The 25,737-nt window shown below is 43.6% G+C and overlaps 3 protein-coding genes across 3 annotated transcripts; all 3 read left to right on the top strand.

The window, feature by feature from the left end:
- The first annotated feature begins 1,264 nt into the window (after positions 1–1,264).
- pex11a (peroxisomal biogenesis factor 11 alpha) lies at positions 1,265–6,919 on the top strand. Its single transcript, XM_058376145.1, has 3 exons — positions 1,265–1,490; positions 1,583–1,698; positions 3,696–6,919. Exons 1-3 carry the CDS (start codon positions 1,435–1,437, stop codon positions 4,262–4,264), a joined length of 741 nt encoding a protein of 246 aa, XP_058232128.1. The 5' UTR covers positions 1,265–1,434; the 3' UTR covers positions 4,265–6,919.
- Positions 6,920–7,679: 760 nt separating this feature from the next.
- snrnp70 (small nuclear ribonucleoprotein 70 (U1)) lies at positions 7,680–17,509 on the top strand. Its single transcript, XM_058418616.1, has 10 exons — positions 7,680–7,885; positions 8,484–8,637; positions 10,030–10,092; positions 10,180–10,234; positions 10,355–10,419; positions 10,507–10,569; positions 11,732–11,813; positions 15,531–15,632; positions 15,710–15,809; positions 15,977–17,509. Exons 2-10 carry the CDS (start codon positions 8,491–8,493, stop codon positions 16,797–16,799), a joined length of 1,500 nt encoding a protein of 499 aa, XP_058274599.1. The 5' UTR covers positions 7,680–7,885; positions 8,484–8,490; the 3' UTR covers positions 16,800–17,509.
- Positions 17,510–19,139: 1,630 nt separating this feature from the next.
- lin7b (lin-7 homolog B (C. elegans)) lies at positions 19,140–23,732 on the top strand. The gene is made up of 6 exons (XM_058418704.1): positions 19,140–19,444; positions 20,627–20,745; positions 22,134–22,205; positions 22,330–22,539; positions 22,646–22,809; positions 22,953–23,732. The coding sequence occupies exons 1-6, from the start codon at positions 19,378–19,380 to the stop codon at positions 22,972–22,974; spliced, it is 654 nt and encodes a 217-aa protein (XP_058274687.1). The 5' UTR covers positions 19,140–19,377; the 3' UTR covers positions 22,975–23,732.
- The last annotated feature ends 2,005 nt before the right edge of the window (positions 23,733–25,737 follow it).

Here is a 25,737-nt window from a genome sequence, read left to right as displayed (position 1 = left end):
AGATCAGCCATGACATGTCACACTGTTTGGACCACACTCTGCAAAAGCTGTGAAGATGAAGGAGATAAAAATCCTGTACTACGTGATGATGAAGCTGGTAATACTGCTGCCTTTGCAGTGATGCAGCTGTGGAACAACCTGATGAAAATGAAAAATTCACAGATGTGTAAGATCCTTATCGATGCACACAGAGAGCACTGACATTAAAACCAACAATATAATCAATCCAGCCATTTTCATAAGGAGCCTGGAGTCTATCACACACTATGGACAATTTAGTGATGTTATTCAGCCTAGAAGGCATGTCTTTGGACTCGGGGAGGAAACTGGAGAACCTGGAGGAAACCCTGAAGCACAGGGAGAACATGCAAACTCCATACACACAGGGTGCAGGTGGTAATCGATCCCTCAACCCCAGAGGTACGGGGCAAACATGCTGTCCACGAGGCAGCAGTCTAAGCAGGGATGCCAAGACTTCCCTCTCCCTAGACACTTCCTCCAGGCCTTCCGTGATTCCGAGGCGTTCCCTGGTCAGCCGAGAGACATAGTCCCTCCAGTGTGTCCTGGGTCTTCCACGGGGTCTCATCCCTGTGGGGCATGCCCAGAACACCTCCCCAGGGAGATGTCCAGGAGGCATCTGTAACAGATGCCCGAGACACCTCAACTGGCCCCTTTCTATGTGGAGGAGCTGCAGCTCTTCTCCGAGCCCCTCCAGCTTTTTAAAAACTAACTAACTAACTAACTAACTAACTAACTGAAAGACTAAATAAGTAAATAAATAAACGAATGATTAAATAAATACATACATACATACATACATACATACGAAAATACGTAAATAAATGACTTAATAAATACATACATAAATACGTGAATAAACAAATAAATGAACTAAATAAATAGACAAACACATAAATAAACAAATAAACTAAATAAATAAATAAACTAATGACTAAATAACACAAATACTTACATGCACACATACATACATAAATACGTAAATAAATGAACGACTAAATAAATAAATAAATGAATGAATAAATAAATGAATAAGTAAATTTCCTCTGTAACAGGTGTGAAATATATGCGTCACGTCATGAAATCTTCCTTATTAATTTTTTGTAGTTTGTGTGATTAATTATGATTTAATAAACATTTAATATGAATAAATTTTAACTTTGTAATGTTATGAAACGCCCGGCCGTAAAAGCTAATGCGCATGCGCGTAAGTGTCCTAAGCCCTGCACTATGTGACCGGGATTCAGTTCGCGTGCAGATGGCGTGAGTGTGTGTGTGTGTGTGTGTGTGTGTGTGTGTGTGTGTGTGTGTGTGTGTGTGTGTGTGTGTGTGTGTGTGTGGTGTTGGTTGATCGTTACACTGTGACAACTGCTCCACTTTCTCCCTTTAAACCAACGACTCCGACATTCGGTCGCAATGGAGACTTTTATTAAAGTCACCAATCAGAGCCAAGGAAGGGATCGCATTTTCAGGTAGGTGCGCGTGCACCACAGTTTCTCAGCATTAAAGTTGGGTCTTTAAACTGCCCCATTACACAGAGCTTAGCTATTTGACTTATGTTCAGGGCAACCCAGTATGCATGCGCTTGGGCCAAGTATCTGCTTCGAAATGATGCAAAGAGGAAAGTTGTGGTGCAGAAGTTGAAGAGTTTGGAGTCCAACATGAGCGCAGGACGGAAGCGTAAGTGACCCCAAGTCCAGGTGGACCTCTTCTCTTTATTACCTGTGATTCATCTTCCTCTTCCTCCTTGTCAAGCTGTCCGGTTTACTCTTTAATCTCCTCTTCACAACAAAATCGACATCTTTTCTAACTATTCACTAGTCACATGTGATATTCCACCATTAAGGCTTTTCACACTTGAAATGGTTAACCCTGGGTCATCCTAAACCCCGGATAAACGGAATCCTGGGTTATCTGTAATCATGTTTCACACTGCTCATACTATACCTGGGGTTAACGGTTAATCCTGGGTATTCGTTGACAGACGTTTCACACTGGACGTTCCTAAACCCTGGGTTAACGTTCTTATTTACATATTTGTGTTGTCACTGTCACTGATTGGACAGACAGCAGGCAACCTGTTTACATGAATAACCCCGGGGTATCGTTGTTCTAAACACTGCTTTTCACCCCGGGTAAACCTACCTCTGGAGCAGGGTTAGCAGCGCATTTGCAGTGTTAATCCCACATTGCGGTGTTAAGTATGTTCAGTGTGAAACTGAGCGGTGTTTGCTTGCTGCAGCTGGACGCTTGGCAACAGACAGCCAATCAGAAATTGAGCAGCGAGGCTCATGTCACATCAGTCATAGGAAACGTGCCAGGTTGCCTGCTGTTCCTTCATTCAGTGACAGTGACGCCGCAAATATGCAAATAAGAGCGTTAACCCGGGTGCATGCTGCTGCTGCCATGTGATTGGCTGATTAGATGGCTGATTAGGGCGGTGGTAGCTCAAGTGGTAAAGGCTCTGGGTCATTGACCAGAAGATTGGGGTTCAAGCCCCAATACTGCCCTTAACCCACTGCATCATGGCTGACCCTGCGCTCTGACCTCAACCCTATATGTGACAAATAAAGACTACTTAATTGTTGAACAATTCAGCTCTGTGACTAACATTTTAGCACCAATTAATATGGATTTAAAGCTGAAAAAAAGTCTTTCTTTATTATAAAAATGTTTGTCATGATGTTCAAAGAGATACATGGTTTTAAAGTTACCAGCCTTTACTGAACAAGTTGGCTTATTTATTTGTTTTATTTTATTTTATTGTATTATCCTTTTAATTCTATTTATTTTTTATTATTATTTGTATTAATTTTTATTTTATTTTATTTATTTTTTTTTTTGAAGGCTACTAATGCCTGTGTTACCTGAATAGTGAAATGTTCCATAATTTCCAACCGTCCACCAGAAAAAGCAAAAGAAAACACCCCCTCAACTTGAAATTCCTGCTCATCAACCCAGGGTTGTCTTTACAATGACGTCCCAGTTTACAGAAAAAACCCCAACATGGACGTCTTTGGGTTTGTCTTTTGTTAGCAACAAGCTAGTCTACCAACTATGGCGCATTCAAGTCATGTCAGAAAGCTCGTATTTACAAGTTGAACACAAATGAGACGTAATTACATGTGGATTTGTGTTAGAAGCAGGAAAAATGGACAAGAGTAAGGATTTGAGCGAGTTTGACAAAGGGCCAAATTGTGATGGCTAGACCACTGGATCAGAGCATCTCCAAAACTCCTGGTCTGCAGTGGTCAGTATCTATCAAAGGTATCCTTTAAGTCCTGTAAGGTGCGAGGTGGTGCTCATGGAGGATCTGCTGCTAACGTCTTGGTGCCAGATACCACAGCACACCTTCAGGGATCTAGTGGAGTCCGTGCCTCGACGGGTCAGGGCTGTTTTAGCAGCAAAACACAATATTAGGCAGGTGGTCATAATGTTATGCTATGATCGGTGTAGAACGAACATATTCATGATATATATCATGATTGGAATTTTTACATTGTTTTATTTTACACACCAAGCATCCATCCCTCTTATTTCCAGTCTAATGTTAGAACACAGTAAGGAGCTTATTTTGTTTCTGTTTTCTAGTAAAGTTTCTGATTTCCATAAGAATTCCATCATGATCTGAACGTCTATAAAAATGATTTTTTAAAGCTTTGTTGTTTTGTTTTTAGTTTTCAGGCTCGGGAATACCGTGAGCTCAATTGACGCCGCCAGGAGAACGCTGTACCTGTCCGACCCTGTGCTGCGGGTTTGCCTGACCGTAGTCAATCTGAACCGCGCCCTTTATTTCATCTGCGACAACGTCCTCTGGGCCCAAAGCATCCACCTCATCCGAGATCTGGATAAAGACCGCTGGAGCCTAAACGCCAGCCGGTATTACTTTTACTCCTTGGTGATGAATCTCGTCCAGGACGCGTATCTGATCGGTCAGCTCATGATCCGGAAGTCTCGAGACGGACAATATCGACAGAAAGTCGACCGTCACCTCAACGAGAACCAGGACGCCGCTACGGTCATTATTCCGCCGCTGGACGCTTTGGTTTTTCTCCTCATTGAGAGCCTCAGAAGTCACCCAGCTCTTGTTCTTGATGTGCTGAAGAACGTATGCGATCTTTTCATTCCTTTAGATAAGCTTGGACTTTACAGGACAAATGAAGGGGTCACGGGATTCTGTGGACTCGTTTCTTCACTTATCGGCATACTGTTGATCCTGAAACCTGGTCTGAAATACAAACCCTAAGAGATGGAGCAAATGTTTGGAGCTCAAACTGAAAAATCTTGAAGACATCAGATTAGTGTCTTGGATGAATCAATTTGGTAATGGAGTCACTACCAGAGAGGATATTTTATATAATAATGGAATAATGGAAATTATATGCTTTTCAGTTTGATACAGGACCACCTTATCATTCTTTCGGTAATCAGCCAATCACGTTGCAGCAGGACAATACTGAAAAATTATACAGATACTGGTTGTGGGTTTTTTTAGTTTATGTTCCTATCAAACATTAGAGTCTGATCTCTGTGACTTTATTGGTGCTAGATCCACACAAACAGTTGCTAGCGTTTTCACAGAATGGTGTGAAAAATAAAAGAAAAAACACTGATTGAGCAACAGTTATGTGTGGAAAGCCCTTGCTAGTGAGAGAGATCAGAGGAAAATGGACTAATTGAGTCAAGCTGCCAGGATGGAGATACTATTAAAATCAGTCTTTATAGCTGTGGTGAGCAGAAAAGCGTCGACATTTAGAGTGGATGAAACAGTCAGCCAAGAACTGGAATCTGACACCATCATGAGTCACTAAAACTGGATTTGGACACCACATGAAAAACCCTTGTCATAAGATCACATTTTTTCCATGTGCACATTAACTGAAGATCTTCTCTTGACTTATATCGTCATGATCTTATACACTGCGCTGCTGCAACATGGTTGTTCCTAATAAAGTGGCCAGCGAGTGGATGTCTCCATGTGACTGGATTACTGTGAATAGGTAGAGGTTTTATCAGTGCTACTGAAAGGTGTGAAATCCCTCATGAGTTATAGAGTTTCAGATCATCTCACTTACCCTCCCTAATGCACTTTGTGTAGGAGCTCCACGTTTCAACAATGGAACCAGTCATAAATAAGTGTTTAGATCTTCACTGGTGTCCGGTTTTAAACTGGATGATTGAATCTTCCAAACTGCACCAACTAAGCTTCAGCAACCAGCTAGTTCCTGTAAGGGTTAAGCGTGCGTCAACACACAGATGTACTGCCCCACCCACCAACACCAACACCACCAACCAGCTACAGTACCATAATAATCACATGGAATCCCCTAGCAACTGCAGAGCAACATCCAAACAACTAACTGGGATACCCTAGTAACATCTTAACAACCAGCTGCGATACGCTAGCGACCGCCTAGCGACACCCTAACAACCAACTTGGATATCCTAGAACTGCCTAGCAACATTCTAACAACCAGCTGGGATACCCTTGCAACTACCTAGCAACATTCTAAAAACCAGCTGGAATACCCTAGCAACCAACTTGGATATCCTAGATCTGCCTAGCAACACCCTAACAACCAAATGGGATTGCCTAGCAACACGCTAACAACAAGCTGGGATACCCTAGCAACTGGCTTGCATCATTTTAGCAACCAACTGGGATCCCCTAGCAACTCCCTAACAAACAACTAGGATATCCTAGAACAGGCTAGGAACACCTTAACAACCAACTAGGATCCCCTAGTAACTGCCTAGCAACACCTTAACACTCAACTGGGATACCCTAGCAACTGCCTAGCAACATTCTAAAAACCAGTGGGGTCCCCTAGTAACTGCTTAACAACATTCTAACAACCAGCTGGGATACCCTAGCAACTGCCTAGCAACACCGTGACAACCAGCTGGGATACCCTAGCAACTGCCTAGTAACACCCTAACAACCAACTTGGATATCCTAGAACTGCCTAGCAACACCCTAACAACCAACTGGGACACCCTAGCAACACTGTAACAACAAGCTAGGATTCCCTAGCAACTGGCTAGCAACACCCTAACAACCAACTGGGATACCCTAGCAACTGCCTAGCAACACCCTAACAACCAACTTGGATACCCTAGCAACTGCCTAGCAACACCTTACCAACCAACTGGGATCCCCTAGCAACTGCCTAGCAACACCCTAACAACCAACTTGAATCCCTTAGCAACCACTTGGGATCCCATAGCAACACCTTAACAACAAGCTAGGATTCCCTAGCAACTGCCTAGCAACACCTTAACAACCAACTGGGATACCCTAGCAACTGCCTAGCAACACCTTAACAACCAACTGGGATCCCCTAGCAACTGCCTAGCAACACCCTAACAACCAACTTGAATCCCTTAGCAACCATTTGGGATCCCATAGCAACACCTTAACAACAAGCTAGGATTACCTAGCAACACCTTAACAACCAGCTGGGCTTCCCTAGGAACTGCCTAGCAACACCCTAACGACCAACTCGAGTCCCCTAGCAACCACCTGGGATCCCATAGCAACACCCTAACAGATCCTGTTATCACTTGCCTTATAGCAGCAATAAAACAGCAGTTCCATCACCAGCTTCTCTTTTTATTCTCTCTCTTGAAATGAATAATGCAAAAAACAAACAAACAAACAAACCTTCAGCATATAATGTTACCTAGACACATGTTACTGATCAGAGAGTGGTGAAGTGGATATCTCACTCCTAAAACAGAGGCAGGGATGTGCATCATATCCTCTCCACAGCTTATAGGTTTTGTTGTAGTTGTAATAATCAGTGAGTTGTAGATTAGTACAGAGATTATAGAAAAACAACAATAGGGCACGTTAAATTTGTTAGGATATATTTATAAATAAAAAGTGCTTTAATTATTATTATTGTTGTTGTTGTTGTGATTATTATTATTATTATTATTATTATTATTATTTATACTTGGGAGAGATAAGCGAAAGAAAAAAAAACGTAAGGTGATTCTGTTATCATCGAGTGTTTCTGGGAAGTTTGTGTTTACGAGTTGAGAAGTCGTAATTACGACATCAGGTGCGTTCAAGTCACTTAACTCGGATCAAGATGGAAGTGAACCTTCTCTTAATTAACAAAAAGAATTAGGAACTATTAAATAGGAAGTCACTATAAACTTCATCATTACACATTATTTCGCAATCAAACCATTTCTCTGCATAAACAAAACGTCACTGAAAAATAACCGAAATCCCGACTTTCCCACTCGTAAGTACGACTTTCCGGTGCGCGTTCATCTCGTACATCTGATCTCAAACATTCTGTTGTTATTATTATCATCGAGTGCTTCTGGGAAGTGTCTGTTTACGAGTTGAGAAGTCGTAATTACGACATTATGTGAGTCGGATGAAATATGAAGTCACTATTAACTTTATCATTACATATTATTCCGTAATAAAACCATTTCTCTCTTCCAATAACTTTCTGCATAAACAAAACACATCGCTGAAAAATAACCGAAATCCCGACTTTCCCACTCGTAATTACGACTCTCTATCTCGGAGGGGACTCGACTTTAAAGCGCCTGTTGAGCCACTCACTGCCGTGCCACAAAGCGCGACCCATTGTCGCGCTGACGTCTTAGGGCGGTTCAACAGTTGCGCAATTTTACGGCACCGCGCCATTTTAAGAGAGAGAGAGAGAGAGAGAGTGTGTGCTGCACCTAGGAGAAGAAGAAAGCGAGCGCCGGGGAGAGACAATTCAGTCACTAATCACGGCGGAACCGACTCATTAAAATCGTTCTTGGGCTCTTCTGCAAACTAGTGAGATCTTTCTCGTCGAGCTCGGAGATTCCCGTTGCCGTTGAATGCAGAGCTGAGGTAATTTAAGGGGCGATGAAGAAGGCCATGTTGGCTCGCGAGCTAATGGGGGGGGGGTGAAATTGTTAGCTTAGCCTTAGCTAGCTGACTCGGTTAGGCTCGCGCACTGATTATTTTCTATTTTTACGCATTTAAAAGAAAACTAGTAGTATCTGGGCAAGCTTTAAAGCTGCTTTGCATTTGCAGCAGTAACGTCTAAACGTTATTTTTTGGTTTCTGTAGCTAAAATGTCTCGAGTTTGAACAATGCTAATGCTAATTAGCACGGCTAGCCCGGTCGCTCCATGTTGGTGCGTTGGCGAACTAGCGTGCTAATGCTATCCTTATTGCAAGATATTAACTACAGTCAGTTCACACGCACTTATTCATTTAATTATTTATTGAAATGATCAGGGTTCAGAAAATATTCTTGGGAAAATATAATAAATATTTATAACTTTATTAATAAGGGCTTAAGAGAAAGAAATCCAGTAATTTTTTTAAGTTTAAACATCTTTATGGTCTTAGTTATAACTGCTGTCGTGAATAGAGGTTTAGAAAAAGTGGGGGGGGGATCTGAATCCATGGTGTTAAATGTTGTCTTTCTCTTTCTTTCGTAGGTAAACAATGACTCAGTTTCTGCCCCCGAACCTGCTGGCCCTGTTTGCGCCGCGGGATCCGATTCCGTTCCTGCCGCAGTTGGAGAAACTTCCACATGAAAAGCATCACAACCAGCCGTACTCCGGCATCGCTCCGTTCATCAAGCACTTTGAGGTACGTTGCACAGGTACACACCGGGACAGGAATGTTGACCGTGTGCCTGCATGTGTAAAAAAAATTAAAAAATGACCAGAGGAAATGACCCCAGGTGATTGGGGTGTCGTGTCCGAGTTGACAGGTTTTGCTCTTTGTCTCTTCAGGAGGCTTGAAGTCTGTTGTCTAAACTGAAATGTAAAGATATTAGACTAGTGTAAATGAATAAAATACAGATGACGTTCCAAAACTTAAAGAAAGGGATATCTAAGATGTGTGGTGATTTGGGTTTTTTTAATTTATTAATTTATTTATTTTAGATGTCTGAGCAGGGTCTGCTTAAATGTAATGGTCATGTGACCTCCTAATGAGCAAGTGTATGCTGAAAATAGAAGTTAAAGTACTTTTTTAAATTTTTATTTTCATTAAGCTGGAATGATTAAACTCGCTTCTAAATTGCAGTCATGGTCTGACAAAGACTGCTTCTCGTTTCTGTAAATTTGCCGCTTTGTTTCATTTCCCAACTTAATTCCCCCACCGTAGGAACAGAAACAATGATGGGGGGGGGGGTGTGTGTGTGTGTGTAGTTCCAGTGAAAGGAACTCTTAATGCTTCAGCTTCATACCAAGACATTTTGGATAATTTCTTTCTCACAACTTTGTGGGAACAGTTTGGGGATGACCCCTTCCTGTTCCAACATGACTGCACACAAAGCAAGGTCCATAAAGACATGGATGAGGGAGTTTGGTGTGGAGGAACTTGACTGGCCTGCACAGAGTCCTGACTTCAACCTGATAGAACACCTTTGGGATGAATTGGAGCGGAGACTGCGAGCCAGACCTTCTCATCCAACATCAGTGCCTGACCTCACAGAGGAATGGTCAAAAAATTCCCATAAACGCACTCCTAAACCTTGTGGAAAGCCTTCCCAGAAGAGTTGAAGCTTTTATAGCTGCAAAGGGCAGGACAACTCCATATTGCATGGAGAGACAGACGTCCCAGTTTTGGTCTGGCTTGCAGTCTCTGCTCTAATTCATCCCAAAGGTGTTCTATGGGGTTGAGGTCAGTTCCTCCACACCAAACTCACTCATCCATGTCTTTATGGACCTGGTAACAGTAAACTAGGACGAAGATCGAGAAATGCTGCGCTGATCCTGACTTTCCTGTTGGTTGTTATAACTGCTTTTACATTTAAATTGTCACAATGTGCTGGAAATCGTTTAAAGTGTTCTGAACGAGTGATTATTTCATTGTTTTTCTTGGCATCAGTAAAAGCAGCTATAATTTTAGCCATGTAAGCTTTGCAGATCCAAATGATTTTTATTAGCTCTGAAGTAGTTCCTCATGCACCGTGTTATAAAAGCTCACAAGTGTTAGCGTGACTGACTCCTTCCTCTTCTTCTAAATGAATAGGATCCTCGAGATGCGCCGCCACCAACCAGAGCTGAAACGCGAGAGGAGAGACTGGAAAGAAAGGTGAGAAGATCTGTATTTTCGGATACTCTTTGGTTGTAATGTTTTCTAGACCATATTGTTTACTCTAAACTCTTAACTGAACGACAGAGGCGGGAGAAGATGGAGAGGAGGCAGGCGGTGGTAGAAACCGAACTGAAGCTGTGTAAGTGTAAAAAAAAAAAAAAAAACACTGCTTACAGACACTAGCTATTAGTAACCTTCGGTTGTCATGGCGACAAAACGTTCTTTCACATTTTGGCGCTTTTTTTTTAATTTAAAACAGGGGATCCTCACAATGACCCGAACGCACAAGGAGACGCTTTCAAGACCTTATTCGTGGCTCGAATTGTAAGTCCTTCATTTTTGCATCCTACTTCAACATCTAATGCGTCTTTGTCTCTGCCTTTTGTTTACATTTCTGTTGTTTTTGCACAGAATTACGATACTACAGAGTCCAAACTCCGCCGCGAGTTTGAGGTCTACGGCCCCATCAAGCGAGTGAGTTGTCCGAACACACACACACCGTCTAATTACTATCAGAAATGAAGATTTAGATTTCGTCAGCATTTAAATATCGACACAATCCACTTGTTTTCCTGAGTGATGCTGGGTATGATGTGATTCATGCATCTCTGCTGCTTCACTGAAACCCAAGCTTTGATGCGTTCAGGCTTTTACTTAAATACATGAAATTTCCCAAATCCTTATAAAAACACACAACTGGCTTTATTACTATAAAGGTACTGCCAAGCCTCTGAGCTTTTTGTACTGCTCACTGTCTTACTGTCACAAGTAACTGCTGAATACACTATATTGCCAAAAGTTTTGGGACACCCCTCCAAATCATTGACTTCAGGGGTCGGGCTTGGCCCCTTTAGTTCCAGTGAAAGGAACTCTTAATGCTTCAGCATATCAAGACATTTTGGACAATTTCATGCTCTTTGTGGGAACAGTTTGGGGATGACAACCTTCCTGTTCCAACATGACTGCACACCAGTGACCAAAGTAAGGTCCATAAAGACATGGATGAGTGATTTTGGTGTGGAGGAACTTGATTGTCCTGACCTCAACCCCATAGAACACCTTTGGGATGAATTAGAGTGGAGACTGTGAGCCAGACCTTCTCATCTTCTCATCCAACGTCAGTGTCTGACCTCAGTTGAAGCGGTTATAGCTGCAAAGGGCGGACCAACTCCATGTTACATTCATGTGCATGTGAAGGCAGATGTCCAAAAACTTTTGGCAATATAGTGTATTTTTGTGCTATAGGATGGGAGGGATCATAAATGTACTAAACAGATTGATTTGGAGCGTGAAATCTCCCGTGTGCTGCTCAGTCCTGTATTTTTGCTATAATAATAATTTATGGCTAGCTACGAAGGCACATTTAATACAAACTCTTCATGCCAGTCATTATCATCTTAGTCGATTAAAATCATGAAATCTGTGGTGAATGTTTTGGCTCAGAGCTTGTGTCTCTCCTCTTCCCATGCTGCTTGTAGTAAGCAGAAGATTTGATTATTTGTGCGCTGAGCTTGTCGATCGTTCTCCAATAGTGAGTCATTAACATGTATACAGAAAGATCGTCCTACATGAAGTGACCATGAGTTTGCCAGAATGTTTGCCAGAATCTTCTGACAGCTGTCGTGTTCATTTTTAGATCTACATTGTGTACAACAAGAGGACCGGAAAGCCACGAGGCTACGCTTTCATCGAGTACGAACACGAGCGAGACATGCACTGTGAGTAGGACTCTCCTTCCTGAATATCTTCTCTAGGCTCAGTGTTTAGGTTTCTTCACCTAAACGGACATTTCTCTGCTCCGTATCATCTCCGCCCACTTGGATAAAGCTCTGATTGATAGTTAATAGACGTGAACGTCTCTCTCCGATATCCACAACGATAATGTGGGCTTTGGAAATGTCGTGTTTGGTTAATGACCCTGTGTCTGTGTCCATGTTTTTTTTTTTTTTTTTTTTGTGTGTGCACGTCAGTGTGTTCTCACGTGCAGAACGTTGTGTTGTTCCTGGTGTGAGTGTCGAAGCGAGCGGGTGGGCTGTAGGGAGGGCGGGGTTCATTTTTATTTATTTATTTATTTATTTTTTGGGGTGTGGGGTATACACGTTGCATTAGTCCACTACACATGCATTCTGATGAATGTCGCCGCTCTACGGCATCTCTAATGTTTAGGAAATGAGACACACAGGAGAGTGTGTGTGTATGTGTTCCAGTCGGAGCGGCGATGGTAAGCTAAAGGCCGAGCCTTCTTTAGCGCCAAGGTGACTCTCTATCTTTAAAACCCGCACACCTGTCTGTCTGTTCAACAAAACCTTGAAGGCTTTTGTATACCTTAGCTCAGGTTCGAGTCTGTTGCTGAGTTGAAGTGTTGCAAGCGCAAGTCCATGCCGTGTATTAATTGTGTGTTGTTCTCGTTGCTACTGCAGCCGCCTATCTCTGATGGCTATTGGCCAGAGCTGGCTTGCAGATCATGATGATGGTTTTGATACATCTACACCCTACTACCACAGCTCAGTATATGGTTGGTATGATGGGTTTGTATGATGGGTAAGATTTCTTTACACCCTCATCTACTTCTAGGCTTGTGACGAGGCAAACGTTCATCGGACCAAATTACCCAGACGCGAATTTTATTTATTTTTCCCTTCCCAACACTCTTGAGGTTACTTTTTGGTCCCTGAACGTTCCTTGTTGGTAGGTTTAGGGAGCAGGTGTCTGGGGTCAACCTCTCTGTTAAGGCTCAGGTTGTACTCTGCAAAATTTACATGGGATTTCTTTTACCCCCTCCAAAACAAGTGGCAGGTATTAGAACCTACGGCCGAGGAGAAACCTTGGTATGCGATATGCCATTTTGTTAGGACTAAAAGAGTATTAGGAGAAAACTCCCTGTGGCACCGTATGGTGTATTTATCTGCCTTCTATTACCCTGACCCATCTAAATCTTACAGAGTATATCCCGTGATTGTAGATGGCTTTAATGGTGCAGGTTCATCAAAGGCACTCTGCTATCTGACAAACCAGAAGTCCAGTAAATCGGATCAAGTTAGATTAGGACTTAGTTACTGATCTAAAAACATACAGAATTGCACACTGAAAGCATACAGATTTTACAATTTAGATTTGACCCATAACAGCCTCACTGCCCAAAAGTAAATCATGGAGAAACCACGATTCTCTTATAGAGAATAAATTCTTCCCCAAGTCTTTTTTTTTTTTAATGTCTAGCCTGTTTATTTCTCTTGTATATTTCTTTCTCTGTGCCTTATTATGTCAGAAATTAATGTAACGTAGCCTATAGTTAGACTTCAACAGGCGTTTAAATGATTTAGACCTAATTATCCTGCAGAGTCTATAGACGGGGTGGACAAATCATAAAGGCGTTGGCTTCAATTTGTTAACCGTTTAGACGTTTATTAAACCATCAGTAACGTGTAGAGAACTCCTCGGGGCAACAATTCGGCTGCGAATTTGTGGTGCACATGAAGGTCATTGTAGCCTGGGCCTCGTTTAACTCTATCTCCTGTAAGTTTCTGATTCTTAAAAGCTCACTTGTCATATGTTCACGCTTATAAAACCGTTCTATTCGACCAGGTCTTGGCCGTAGACCTCAACCGGTGGTGTACATGCACTGTAGTTATAGCTTAAAAGTGTATCGCAATGACTTAAGGCGCATTCTCATAACAAGGTTAATATGCAACTGTGAAGGTTATAAACCTGCTAGCTTCTAAGGCGCCCAGGTTAAGGTTTTGTCCACCCCTTATGTCCCAATTTGGCTGAAGAGCAAGATGTTTAGTAAGGCCATTTAGGAGAAGAGAGGGTTGTTGGTAAGGCCCTCTGAGCACTGATATGAGACCTGATTTGATAGAAGACTGAGGGTTTTGGGTAAGGCCCTCTAGCGTTATTGACTAGAGAGGGTTTTGGGTAAGGCCCTCTGATAGTGGTTGAGTGGAGGGTTGCTGGTAAGGCCCTCTAGTGGAGAGATGTTTGAGGTTAGGGTAACTTTATTGGGGGTTCATGCTAAAGCCCTCTAGTTGAGTAAGCACAGAGGGTTGGTGGTAAGGCCCTCTGATTAGATCAGATAGCCTGGTTTTTGTATCCGGTTCCACTGGGATGGCCATCATCGACAGTGCAGACCAGAGTAGCTGTGCGGACCTCGTCCAGTCCATCTGTCCAAAGGAATGGATGCCAGTTTTTTTTTTTTTTTTTTAAATCGAGCCTATTTTTTTGCCGCTTATTTTGAAATCTATCGCCTCCCTTTTGGCTCAGCACCTGGAATCACCAGGCTACACCACCGATGGGTTCCAGCCTTGGCCAGGTATTATGGTAAGGGAACAATTGCAGGTAATGTGGTAAGATGGAGGGGGATTACTTACTCACTAGCCCAGATATTTGGGGGGGGCAAGTTATAATAAATTCTACCAAGGGGAGAAGATGGACATGGATGTTGCCCATTGTTTTGATTTTTATTCTTAGTAAAACTAGTATATACTTTTCTAATGGATGTAGATTAACTGGGTGGGGTGGGGGTGGAGGCAAGAAACCGTCAACTGTGTTTTTATGGGTGCTCTTTTGTCTCGTGCCCATGTGTCTTAATGTGAGGGTGTGGTTACTTCCTTAATAATAATAATAATAATGCCCTTACAGTGTGTGTGTGAGAACTGGTGAGTGTGAAACACACATTGATCTGCTACTAATATTTAAGAGTCTGAGAAAATTGAGATACAAGGCTACAAGGAATGCTCGGTTTGTATAATGTCCTAATTTAAATGGATGTGATCTTTAATAGTCACTTGGGTATAAAGTGAGAAGATTTATTATTTAAGCTTCTGTGGAGGTTTTATCCCAAGCTCCGAATTCTGAAAAGGCCTGATGCTGTTTTCATCACACGATATCAAGGCAATCAGGCTAAAATCTTTATTTTTATAATTCAAAGTTGTGTGTCTGGTCTTTACACATGCTGGAGCTCCAATTGTGTTGTCTGAGGATTTGTACCGGAAATCCACACATTTATATATCTATTGCGGTAAGGGTTCTGCTCCAAGCCTGTGGCTGGATCTGGAGTTCAAACTAAAACACTATTCTGTACTTTTAAACCAATACCAAGATATAAATGGCTATTGTGGTCTTGTCAAGCTGGAAATGTTTGACTCCTTACTCAAGAGAGCGAGGAACAAAATGCATAGAACCACGCAGTGCTGTAGGTTATTAGTCATTTTGCACCCTGAGGTAAGACTGTGCTGTTGTAATGCCTGTATGAATGTACACAGGCTTCAAACCCTCCAGGTAAGCGATCACAAAGTAATACTGCAGCGTACGTTCGTTCGTTCTCATATTCTCTCTCCCTCTCTCTTTCCCCTCACTCTCTCTCTCTCTTTCCCCCTACCTCTCTCCATCCTTCCCACCCTTCCTCCATCTGCCTGTCGCACGTTCTTTCTCTGTAGCGGCCTACAAGCACGCGGACGGTAAAAAGATCGATGGCCGCAGAGTTCTGGTTGACGTAGAGAGAGGTCGCACCGTGAAGGGATGGCACCCTCGCCGGCTGGGTAAGGGAAAACAACCTCTCTTGATAAAATTACACAGTCAAAGATTTGACCTAACTGGTGTTTGCTTTGGTTTCTAGGTGGAGGTCTGGGTGGTACTAGGAGAGGTGGGGCAGATGTTAACATCAAACATTCTGGTAGAGACGACACCTCCCGCTATGATGACCGACCTATTGGAAGGTGTGTGTGTGTTTTTATAGCCTATTTAAAGACAAGCACCTTGATGTTATGCATCAACGTAGAAGTGATGGTGCTAGATCATGATGGATATGTCTGCTAGAGAAACTTAATTTTGAATGCTTCTCATTTTTATTTATGTATTTTTTTTTTTTGCTCTGTCATTGCAGTGATCGGGATCGTGATCGCGGAGAACGGCGCGAACGGAGCCGGGAACGCGAGCGAGAAAAGGAGCGCGGCGAGCGTCGGCGATCACGCTCACGGGAAAGGCGAAGACGTACGCGGTCACGTGAGCGTGAAAGGGCAGCAGTGCCAGTCGTGGAGGAGACCGGAGGTCGGCGCAGGGAAAGGGAAAGAGAGAGGGAGAGAGGAGAAGGAGAAGCCAAACCACGTGAAAGAAGCAGAGAGCGCGAGCGGGACAGAGATCGCAAGAGGAGGAGCCGGAGCAGGGAAAGGAGGAGGGATAGGGAGCGAGGGAAGGGCGCAGAGGGAGGTGAAGAGGGCGCAGGCGGTCTGACCGACGGCATGATGGGAGAAGGAGGAGAGCGTGGGATGGACGAGTCTGCCATGGGCGAGCAGGGTCGAGGAGAGGAGGGAGGACCGGAGGGAGAAGAGCGAGGACGAGATAGAGACAGAGAGAGGGATAGAGATCGGGACAGGAAGCGTAGTCACAGAGATAAAGATAGAGACAGGGACAGAGAAAGGAGGAGGGACAGAGACCGGGACAGGGGCGATCGCGAGCATAAGCGGGACAGGGGCGATCGCGAGCGTAGAGAGGATCGACACGGCTCTCTACTTCCACCCATGGGCGAGAACGAAGGCTTGGGGAACGGAGAAGAAAGAGATGGCTCTCTTCCGCCACAGATGGAGGAAGGTTCACAGGATGGGATGAACGCCACGATGATGGACCAGGACTCCATGCAGTCTGGAGACGGCTACGCCTCTAATGAGAACGGCTACAAGATGATGGAGGCCCAGGGTGATGAGTACTAATCACTCGAGGTGCTCATGTGTCCGATCCAAATAAAATGAATACTCTGAGCGTGTCTGTACATCTGGTAAGGAGTTAATGAGTGTCTATTCAATCAGCTTCATCAGAGCATGATCTGTCCACCATGAGCCGTGTCCTCTGGGCTGAAATAGGAACAGCTGAACTGTGATTTATTATTATTATTTTTTCCCCTCCCACCAAATAGTTTCGGCAAGGATTAACTAAAAATGGTGTGCTGAAAGACTCCTGTATTAGTTTAACCCGTCGGTGGTTGTGCTGTATTTTTGTAACAACTCAGTTATTTGATTACAGGGATCGTCATACAGAGTTCCAATGTATTTGGTTTTTTTGTTTTTTTTTCTTTTATTAATCAGCTCCAAGCGTCCTTTCAAGGTAAGATGCGTTTAAGATGGTTTCAAAAGCTTCATCATGTACAGCCGTGTCTCGACGTTCCACTTTGTGGATCAGAAGCAATGGAGGGGAGGAACAAAAAAACAAAGGAGGGAGACAAATTTGTGCTTTTACCTGAGAATACGTTGCCATAGGTTCACAACAGGTTGCTCTTATTTTGTAATTAGTCTTATTTGTTTTGAAGAAAAAGAAAGAAAAGAGTATGGATGCTTTGTGAGCCACCTCTTCTAGTGACATTTGTTTTGGGGTTCTGTTTTTGTGTATTGCTTCTCTTTAATAAATGCGCTTTTTTTAATTAAAACTTTTGTCTTGTGTTACGTGTATAAATCAACTAGCAAGGTGACGTCATGCAATTTTTATGAAAATTGGTCTGATTGGTCAGAATGAACTAAAGCTGCAGAGCTGAAAGTTCCGGCTTCAAGGCAAATCGCAGGTTTGTATCAGTGCACACTCTCAACACCCCGTCTATACACTCCACTCGAACAGGGTCACCTTCTAAAGCTTTAACTAAACCTGATACTGACATTACCGCCATCTTGCTCATTGTCATAGATTGCTAACTAGCCGAAAACGCACACATTTCTGCTATATGGATAGACCCTTTTTGTGGCGACATCACGACGCTAGCTGGAGGCAAAACAAAGGGCAAACTGGAGGCGGCTGATACAAACCAGTACAGAGTCGGCTACACAAGGAACGCAAATGTCATCTTGTGTGACCGAATCGACGGAGTACAGACTCCAATTTGAAGTTTTATTGCATACCTGCTGCCAGACAAAATAAACTGACCACAGCTGTGGTTAAAGGCAATAAAACGAGCAGACTGGACAGAAACTATCCTCTCGCGTTTGCAGCGCACACTTCATATCAGATAAAGTTAAAGAAACTTGTTTTTTGTTGGTTTGGTTACAGGTCACCTCGTCAGAAACTGAAGAATAAGTTAAATGGTTTCTCATGTAAGGCTAACTTTTTAGCATTTGATTTAGCTACCAGATTCATACGCCTTTAGAAGAAATGAAATAGCCTTTATTTGACATATACATTACAGCACAGTGAAATTCCTTCTGCACATATCCCATCCATGGAGGTTGGGGTCAGATTTGCAGGGTCAGCCATGATACAGCACCCCTGGAGCAGAGAGGGTTAAGGGCCTTGCTCAAGGGCCCAACAGTGGCAACTTAGCAGTGCTGGGGCTTGAACCCCTGATCTGGTTAACGACCCAGAGCCTTAACCACTTCAGCCACCACCGTCCCTTTTTACTATACATGCTCAGTTTTTCCGTTAGATGTCAGGTCACTCAACCCGGCGGTCATCCTGTCACATCGTCCATCCGGTGAGTGAGAGTGTGCGGGTCGGCCGATCTGGTTCGGTCCGTTAAAGTAAATTTTCAAATAACATTCGCGATCCTGGACAGTGAGTGACCTAACATAGTCAGATCAATGACCAGTCATTGTTTAACAACAAACTAACAAAACTTGTAACGCGGTCAGGGAAATCTTTCTGCCTCCACCTAAGCTCCACCCACAAAATACGTCACAAACAGAAAAAGGGTCTATAGTTACATTGCATCAGGTTTGCTATAACGTCTGTCCCTCTGTTTCACACTGGATTTCACGTGTGAACTTATTTTTTTGGGACCTTTATTTTTTTTTTGCGGAACAATGACACCCGAGCATGACGCATCACGCTAACTGCTAGCCCAGTGACGTCACCTGTAACCTGTAACATCTCGCAGAAAATAAACATCAGCACCAACCGATCAGCAAATAATCACCGACATCCTCCGTATAAACATCCTGAATGGGTTACACTGTGGATGTGTTTGTTTATATTTTCCCCCGAAAAATAATCCTGTCGAATGACGCCATAAGCTCGTGCAGCCAATCACGTTACAGCTTTGCCTCGGCTTTAGAAGCTGCGTCGTCGGTGACGCGATCTGGTGCGCGCGCACGCGACGCTTCGACGCACCAGATCGTTTCTCTATCCTTTTTTATTATTTATTTATTTCTTTGTGAAACCGGTGATGGTGGGATTAGGAGCGAAATGTGGGTTGGGAAACGGATTTTAAACTAGACGTGATCACACAAATTACAGAGCAGATACAAGCAACAACAACAAAACAAACGGTTTACGCCGCAGCGCGAGACACGGAGATCCACTGCTCCACTAATGATGTCATCGTATTATCATCCGGGGAAGGACGCGGACATGGCGGAACCGCTGTGCCTGGAGAGAGGTAGCAAGAAAAAACACGCATTTTAAGCTCTTAACTATAAGAATGTTAATATATTTTCTATAAAGAAAGAGAAAAAAGCAAAACAAAACAATGATGCTTAATCCCATGATAAGAACAGAATAAATACTGATATCATCTTGCAATTAGCTTTCCTTTCCTTTTGAATAAATAAATAAATAAATAAATAAAATCAAGGTTTAATCCTCAGCACCAGGACAAGCAAGCATGCTCATACTTATAGTCATGCGTCATGCGCCTACGTTACCATGGTTACCGTACTATTATATTGTTGTGCATATCAATTTAATATTAATTAAGCTTAAGACATTTTTGCACCCTGCTTATGAGCTCCTTAAGGACACGAGAGCACACACACACACACACACACACACACACACACACACACACAACTGTACACCTGTTCATGCAAACAATCTAATCCAAACATCCAATCAGGTGGCAGCAGTGCTGCGATTAAACCAATGCAACTCGGTTAAGGTTCCCGTTAATACTGTGGCATGACTATTAAAAGTGTAGCATGATTGATGGTTGCGTTTCCACTTACAACATGGTGGGGAAAAACTAACAAACAGAAATTACACAGGAAGGGAATGGGAAGGCAAATGACCACTCTTTACATCCACGTTGAACTGAAAAGCATCTCAAACCTTGAGGATGGTGGGCTTATGCTACGTGCATACATCGTACCGCGACTCCTTTTTGTCTTGTGTTTCTGTACAAATCAACTAGCAAGATGTCTTGGTATATGGTCAAGCCATTTAGAAAATAGTTCACCCTGTAAGAGTTCTGGGCTTATGCTACGTTCGTACATCGTACAGCGCCTCCTAATGAGCGTGACGGCGGAACCGACTTTATGACGTCATGCCAATAAACACTGAGGAATTTTTTAACCACCAAAATTTTCCCTGTAGGATGTTTCACGTTAGCAGCAAGCAAATGTTATCGCTATGGCAACCGGGAGTGGGATCGCCTGAAGATGAGATGTTTGACAAATTTGGGTTGAATTTTGACCCAAAGAAATCTGGATGTCGCTTATAGAAACAAACCAGACGCCACACTGACAAGGAAAAACATCCGGAGAGCTCGAGATAGATATCTGTCTTTACACACTGGTGCTGAGGTCTTCCTTTGTCTTGTCTTGTCCTCTGGTGATGGCCACAGATGTATGCAGGGTAATTGAGTTGCTGGACCGGCTGCAGAGGAGCGGCGAGCTTCCTCCCCCCAAGCTGCAGGCGCTGCAGAGGGTGCTCCAGAGCAAATTCTGCGCCGCCATCCGAGAGGTGAGCCGCTGCTTCTGCTTCTGATTTCTGATTTCAGATAGATGATTCTGGTGTAGCTTTAAGGTCATATCCATCTCTAAAGCAAGAGCATTTACGCTGCGTCAGAGGCGTGGCCTGTAAGTGCTGCATGGTTTTACTAAGCTAGCAGACGTTCAGGATGAAGTTTGATCTCATAGCATTGATTTTCCAACAGTAGGTGTATTCCTAACAGGTCAAAACAAAGGAAAACACATTTTTAAGGGAATTCTTCTTCCTATAGTTAGCTAAAACAGAGCTAGATGCTAAAACAATAAGACATCAGTGAGGTATGCTTCCAGTGAGTCTCCTTTACAAGGCTTCATCATTTTTTCTGTGCAGTAATAAACCCTGCATGATGGCTGGTGAGGAGGTCTTGGATCATGGCTCATGGTTCTGTGTTCGAAAACCAGGAGCGTATTTTGATAGCAGATGTTTGGAGCAGGTGCTTCAGTCATGTGTAAATAAAAGCTGTTTCTCCTCCAGTGTGCTGTGTGTCATTTCCTCTCCCCAGCGCTGGACGTCTCATTAGCTGGTGACGGATAGTAAGCAGCGTGTGGGCAGGAGAGAGGTTTATTTCCCTTTTCTGGACTAGCTCAGCATCAGCCACTCTGTGGGGTTTAGTTTATAGAAGAAAAGAGCAGTTTCCAGAAACAATCAGTTCCCACCCACCAGCTAACATCCTCAGGTTACTGAGTGTAGCACCTCCCTACATCACCTCATCTCTACCTCCCAACCATCCATCCATCCATCCATCCATCTATCTTTCTCCCTATTCCTCTCTTCATTTCTTCCACCCTCCCCCCTTCAATCCATTCCTTCTTCCCTCCATCCCTCACTCCATTACACCCCCTCCCCCCTGCATCCACCCCTCACTTTCACCTTCCATCCCTCCCTCCCTTCCTCCCTCCCTCCATCCTTTCTTCGATCCACTTCTCCATCCATCCATCTCTCCATGCTTCCCTCCCTCTATTTCTCCCTCCATCCATTTCTCCCTCCACCCCCATCCTTTCTTCGATCCATTTCTCTTTTAATCCATCCCTACATCCTTCCCTTCATCCCTCTCTCCCTCCATCCATCCCTCCCTCCAGTGTCTCGTTGTTTCCTCAACTGATTAAATATGATGGCATCATGCATCAGAGTTAGAGCGTTAGAGTTAGATATTTCTCTCTTTCTCTGTCCCTCTCTTTCTCTCTCTCTCTCTCTCTCTCTCTCTCTCTCTCGCTTTGTCCATCTCTTTCTCTCACTCCTTCTTTCTTTCTCTCCCTTTATCTCGCTCTCTGTCTGTCTGTCTTTCTCACTCTTTTTCTCTTTCTGTCTCTCTCACTCACTTCCTCTCTCTCTCTCTCTCTCTCTCTCTCTCTCTCCGTCAGGTGTATGAACAGCTCTATGACACACTGGATATCGTAGGAGGACCCGAGGTGCGAGCTCAGGCCACAGCTAAAGTAATACACTTTATATCTCTATTCAGAGTCTAAATGCTAAAATATTATATCAAAATATCCCCTGATCAGTTCACACAGTTAGTTATCTCTTATTCTCTCGTTTTGTCCTCCGTCTCACTGCTAGGCGACCGTCGCCGCCTTTGCTGCGAGCGAAGGCCACGCCCACCCACGCGTCGTTGAGCTTCCTAAGACGGAGGAAGGGCTGGGCTTCAACATCATGGGGGGAAAGGAGCAGAACTCACCCATCTACATCTCCAGGGTGATTCCAGGGGGCGTGGCCGACCGACAGGGCGGATTGAAGAGGGGAGACCAGCTGCTTTCTGTCAATGGAGTGGTAAGGAGGGAAGAGCAACGTAAATAACGTGTGCAAGACATCCTCCGTGTACCGTTCTTACAGTCTTCTCCTTTCTATGTGTGTGTGTGTGTGTGTGTGTGTGCAGAACGTAGAAGGTGAGCACCATGAGAAGGCCGTGGAGCTGCTGAAGGCGGCGCAGGGTTCTGTCAAGCTGGTGGTGCGCTACACCCCGAAAGTCCTGGAGGAGATGGAGGCTCGCTTCGAGAAGCTGCGCAGCGCCCGGCGACGCCAGCAACACACCAGCCACTCGTGAGCGCGTTTCTCTCTCGACTGAATCCCACACCTTTTCCCACTCTGTTATTCCGATTATGAGAGACTGGAAAAAAATTCCATAAGATTCCTTTATAACATTAACACAAATATCTCTCCTGCTTTTCCTTCCTCATTCACAGATCTTTAGAGTCTCGGGGTTAACCGATCCCAGGCACCGGTCAACCTGTTGACCACGCCCATTCCTCAGTCCTCCAATGGGAAGACCGAAGACTAGCACTGCTGAGGAGACGACCGAAGACTCGCTTTAGATACATGTATGTTAGTGGAACATTCCTGAAACTGTAGACCTCAAATATACTCTTTACACCATCCATCTGTCAGGAGAGACTGAAGAGAGTATCCAGCTTCTTTATTTTTCCTTTTGTGTGTGTGTGTGTGTGTGTGTGTGTGTGTAAAATACACTGTTGTATATTCAGTAATGCCATTAAAGATACAGAGACCAACTATAGCAAGGAGAGCATCTTCACAGATCAGACGCTTGCAGTCGTGCTCTTCCAAGGGCTGTGTGTGTGTGTGTGCTTGCGTGTGTGTGTGTGTGTGTGTGTGTGTACGTGTACATGACATTATGCTGCATTACAGGTGTAGATGACCATGATGGGGTAAAAGCTCTTCCTGACCTCACACTGCTCCGACTTCTACAGCTTTTCCTCATGCCCAAAGAGTTTGTCTTAATCCTCTGATGAAGTAACTCTGTGTCTGAATGTGTGTGTGTGTGTGTGTGTGTGGAAACATATTGTGGCTCTCTGTCAGACCCCGTTGCATTATCCCGCTGTTCTGTGTGGATTTGCTGCTAGTTAATGCCTGTTTACATTTTTCGTGACCCTCTTCCTAATTTAATTTAATTTAATTTAATTTATTCACTCATTCCTACAATAAAATCTGTCATGTTATGGAACACACACATGTATCGACTCTTTCGTCTGGGTATAAACGATACTCCATAATCATACACTGTACAATAATCCTGTTGATTTGAGGAACATGATGACTTTCTCAAATGAACCACTGGGTTTAGTTTAGTGTAGATGTTTCCTTGGATCAAGTGTAAGATCTTTATTTCGTCTCGGTTCTGAGGAACATGAACAGGCCATGTCATTGGAAAAGCTCCCGGATCTGCTCTCACGTGTTTGGGAATACTCCGGAACACTAGAGTGGGTAAAATATGATAAAGTGCATTAACTTTATAAGACATTTTAAACACAGGAAAAGTGTCTTTCCAAAATGTCTGGAACACGGAGAAACCCACAATGCAATGCCTGTCCTACAGATAGGTGAGAGGGCCCAGGAGAGCACACAGAGGTCAGCTTTGATGGACAGGGGACTTTCATGAAGCTCTCTGGAAGCAACTCTCATTTTAGTATAGAGATTTTTCTAGTATAGAGAAATAGAAATTTTACTGGGATAAAATGCCTTCGTTTCTGAACTGGTGCTTGCTTGAAAGCTCGTTTTAATCATAATAACAGTGTGTGTCAGTCCTGAGTTATTGCACTTTCGGTCAGTTCACAAGTGCCTGACCGGTATGTTCTCTCTCTATATATAACAGATTCATAATAACTTTTGAATTTGGATTCATAAGAACCTCTGAATGCATTTCGTCCTCTGCAAATGATCCAAAATGCAGCTGCATGACTTGTTTTCAACCTGTCTAAGTTCTCCCACACCACACCACTGGTTTTTGGTAGTGGCACACATCAGATTCAAAACACTGATGCTTGCCTACAAAGGCAAGAATGGACCATCATCCTCTTACCCAAAGCTCTTATTACTCCTCAGATCCTCCAGCCCTGCTCCATTGATCCCACCATCTCTCAGGGTAAGAGGTAGGTATACATCTAGACTCTTCTCTGTTCTGGCACCGAGGAGGTGAAACAAACTTCCCCTGGATGCCACTGACCATCTTCAGATGATGGGAGACCTACTTATTCCTACCTACAAAACCCTACAGGGAGGAGATCCAAAGCCTGCCAGCATGGTGTTCCATGAACAACCTCACCTTCAATACCACAAAGACCAAAGAGCTTATCGTGGACTTCCGGAAATCTACCAGCAGCAGGCACTCCCCTAATCAACATCAACGGGTCTGAAGTAGAGCGTGTCTCCAGCTTTAAGTTCCTGGGTGTCCACATCTCCGAGGATCTGTCTTGGCATCTGAACACCTTGACTCTGGTTCTGAAGGCGCAACAGCGTCTTTACTTCCTGAGAAGACTAAAAAAAGTTCACCTATCCCCTAAGATCCTGTCCAACTCGTGATTCTTTTCCCTGTTTGTTTTATGCCTTGTTGTAATGTTGAGTTTTTAGGATGATGGTATCCTAACTCTGTGAGCCAGTGCTAATGTACTCATTGACATAGACTCTGAAGCACTTCTGTACGTCTCTCTGGATAGGAGCATCTGCCAAATGACAGAAATGTACATAGAAATGTAAACTTTTGGGACCTTGGAGGATTTTTAACTTGCTTTATTCACCTGGACGACTATATAAATATATCATAACCATAATACCATAATAGCATAATTATTCTTCTACAGAAATCTGACACACGTTTTTGTGACGTCACGCGAAATCAATGGAATCAATCAGTTTGCAATTTGACGACGGTCCCTTACTAGGATATGAATGATATTTAGACACTAAACATTATAAACATGAGTTTAAAGTACATACAGATGCCAAAATGACAAAAAAAAAGTTAATAAACATATTTAGTGCTCGAGTCACGTTGTAAAAACCACGAACGCGCACTGACTTAGCGTTAGATTTCACAGAATTGACTTGTTTACAAACCGCTTTGGACGCCCTACATAGGTGCCCTACGTACCATATGGAATAATCTCTTTTCAATCCCTATCTAGTGCACTTTACAAGCACAGTGAGCCATTTGAAATCCGGCCACCTGACTGACAG

The sequence above is a fragment of the Hemibagrus wyckioides genome, linkage group LG02 (genome assembly GCF_019097595.1).
Source record: "Hemibagrus wyckioides isolate EC202008001 linkage group LG02, SWU_Hwy_1.0, whole genome shotgun sequence".
NCBI classification, from domain to species: domain Eukaryota; kingdom Metazoa; phylum Chordata; class Actinopteri; order Siluriformes; family Bagridae; genus Hemibagrus; species Hemibagrus wyckioides.
This window is presented reverse-complemented; position numbering and strand designations above follow the sequence as displayed.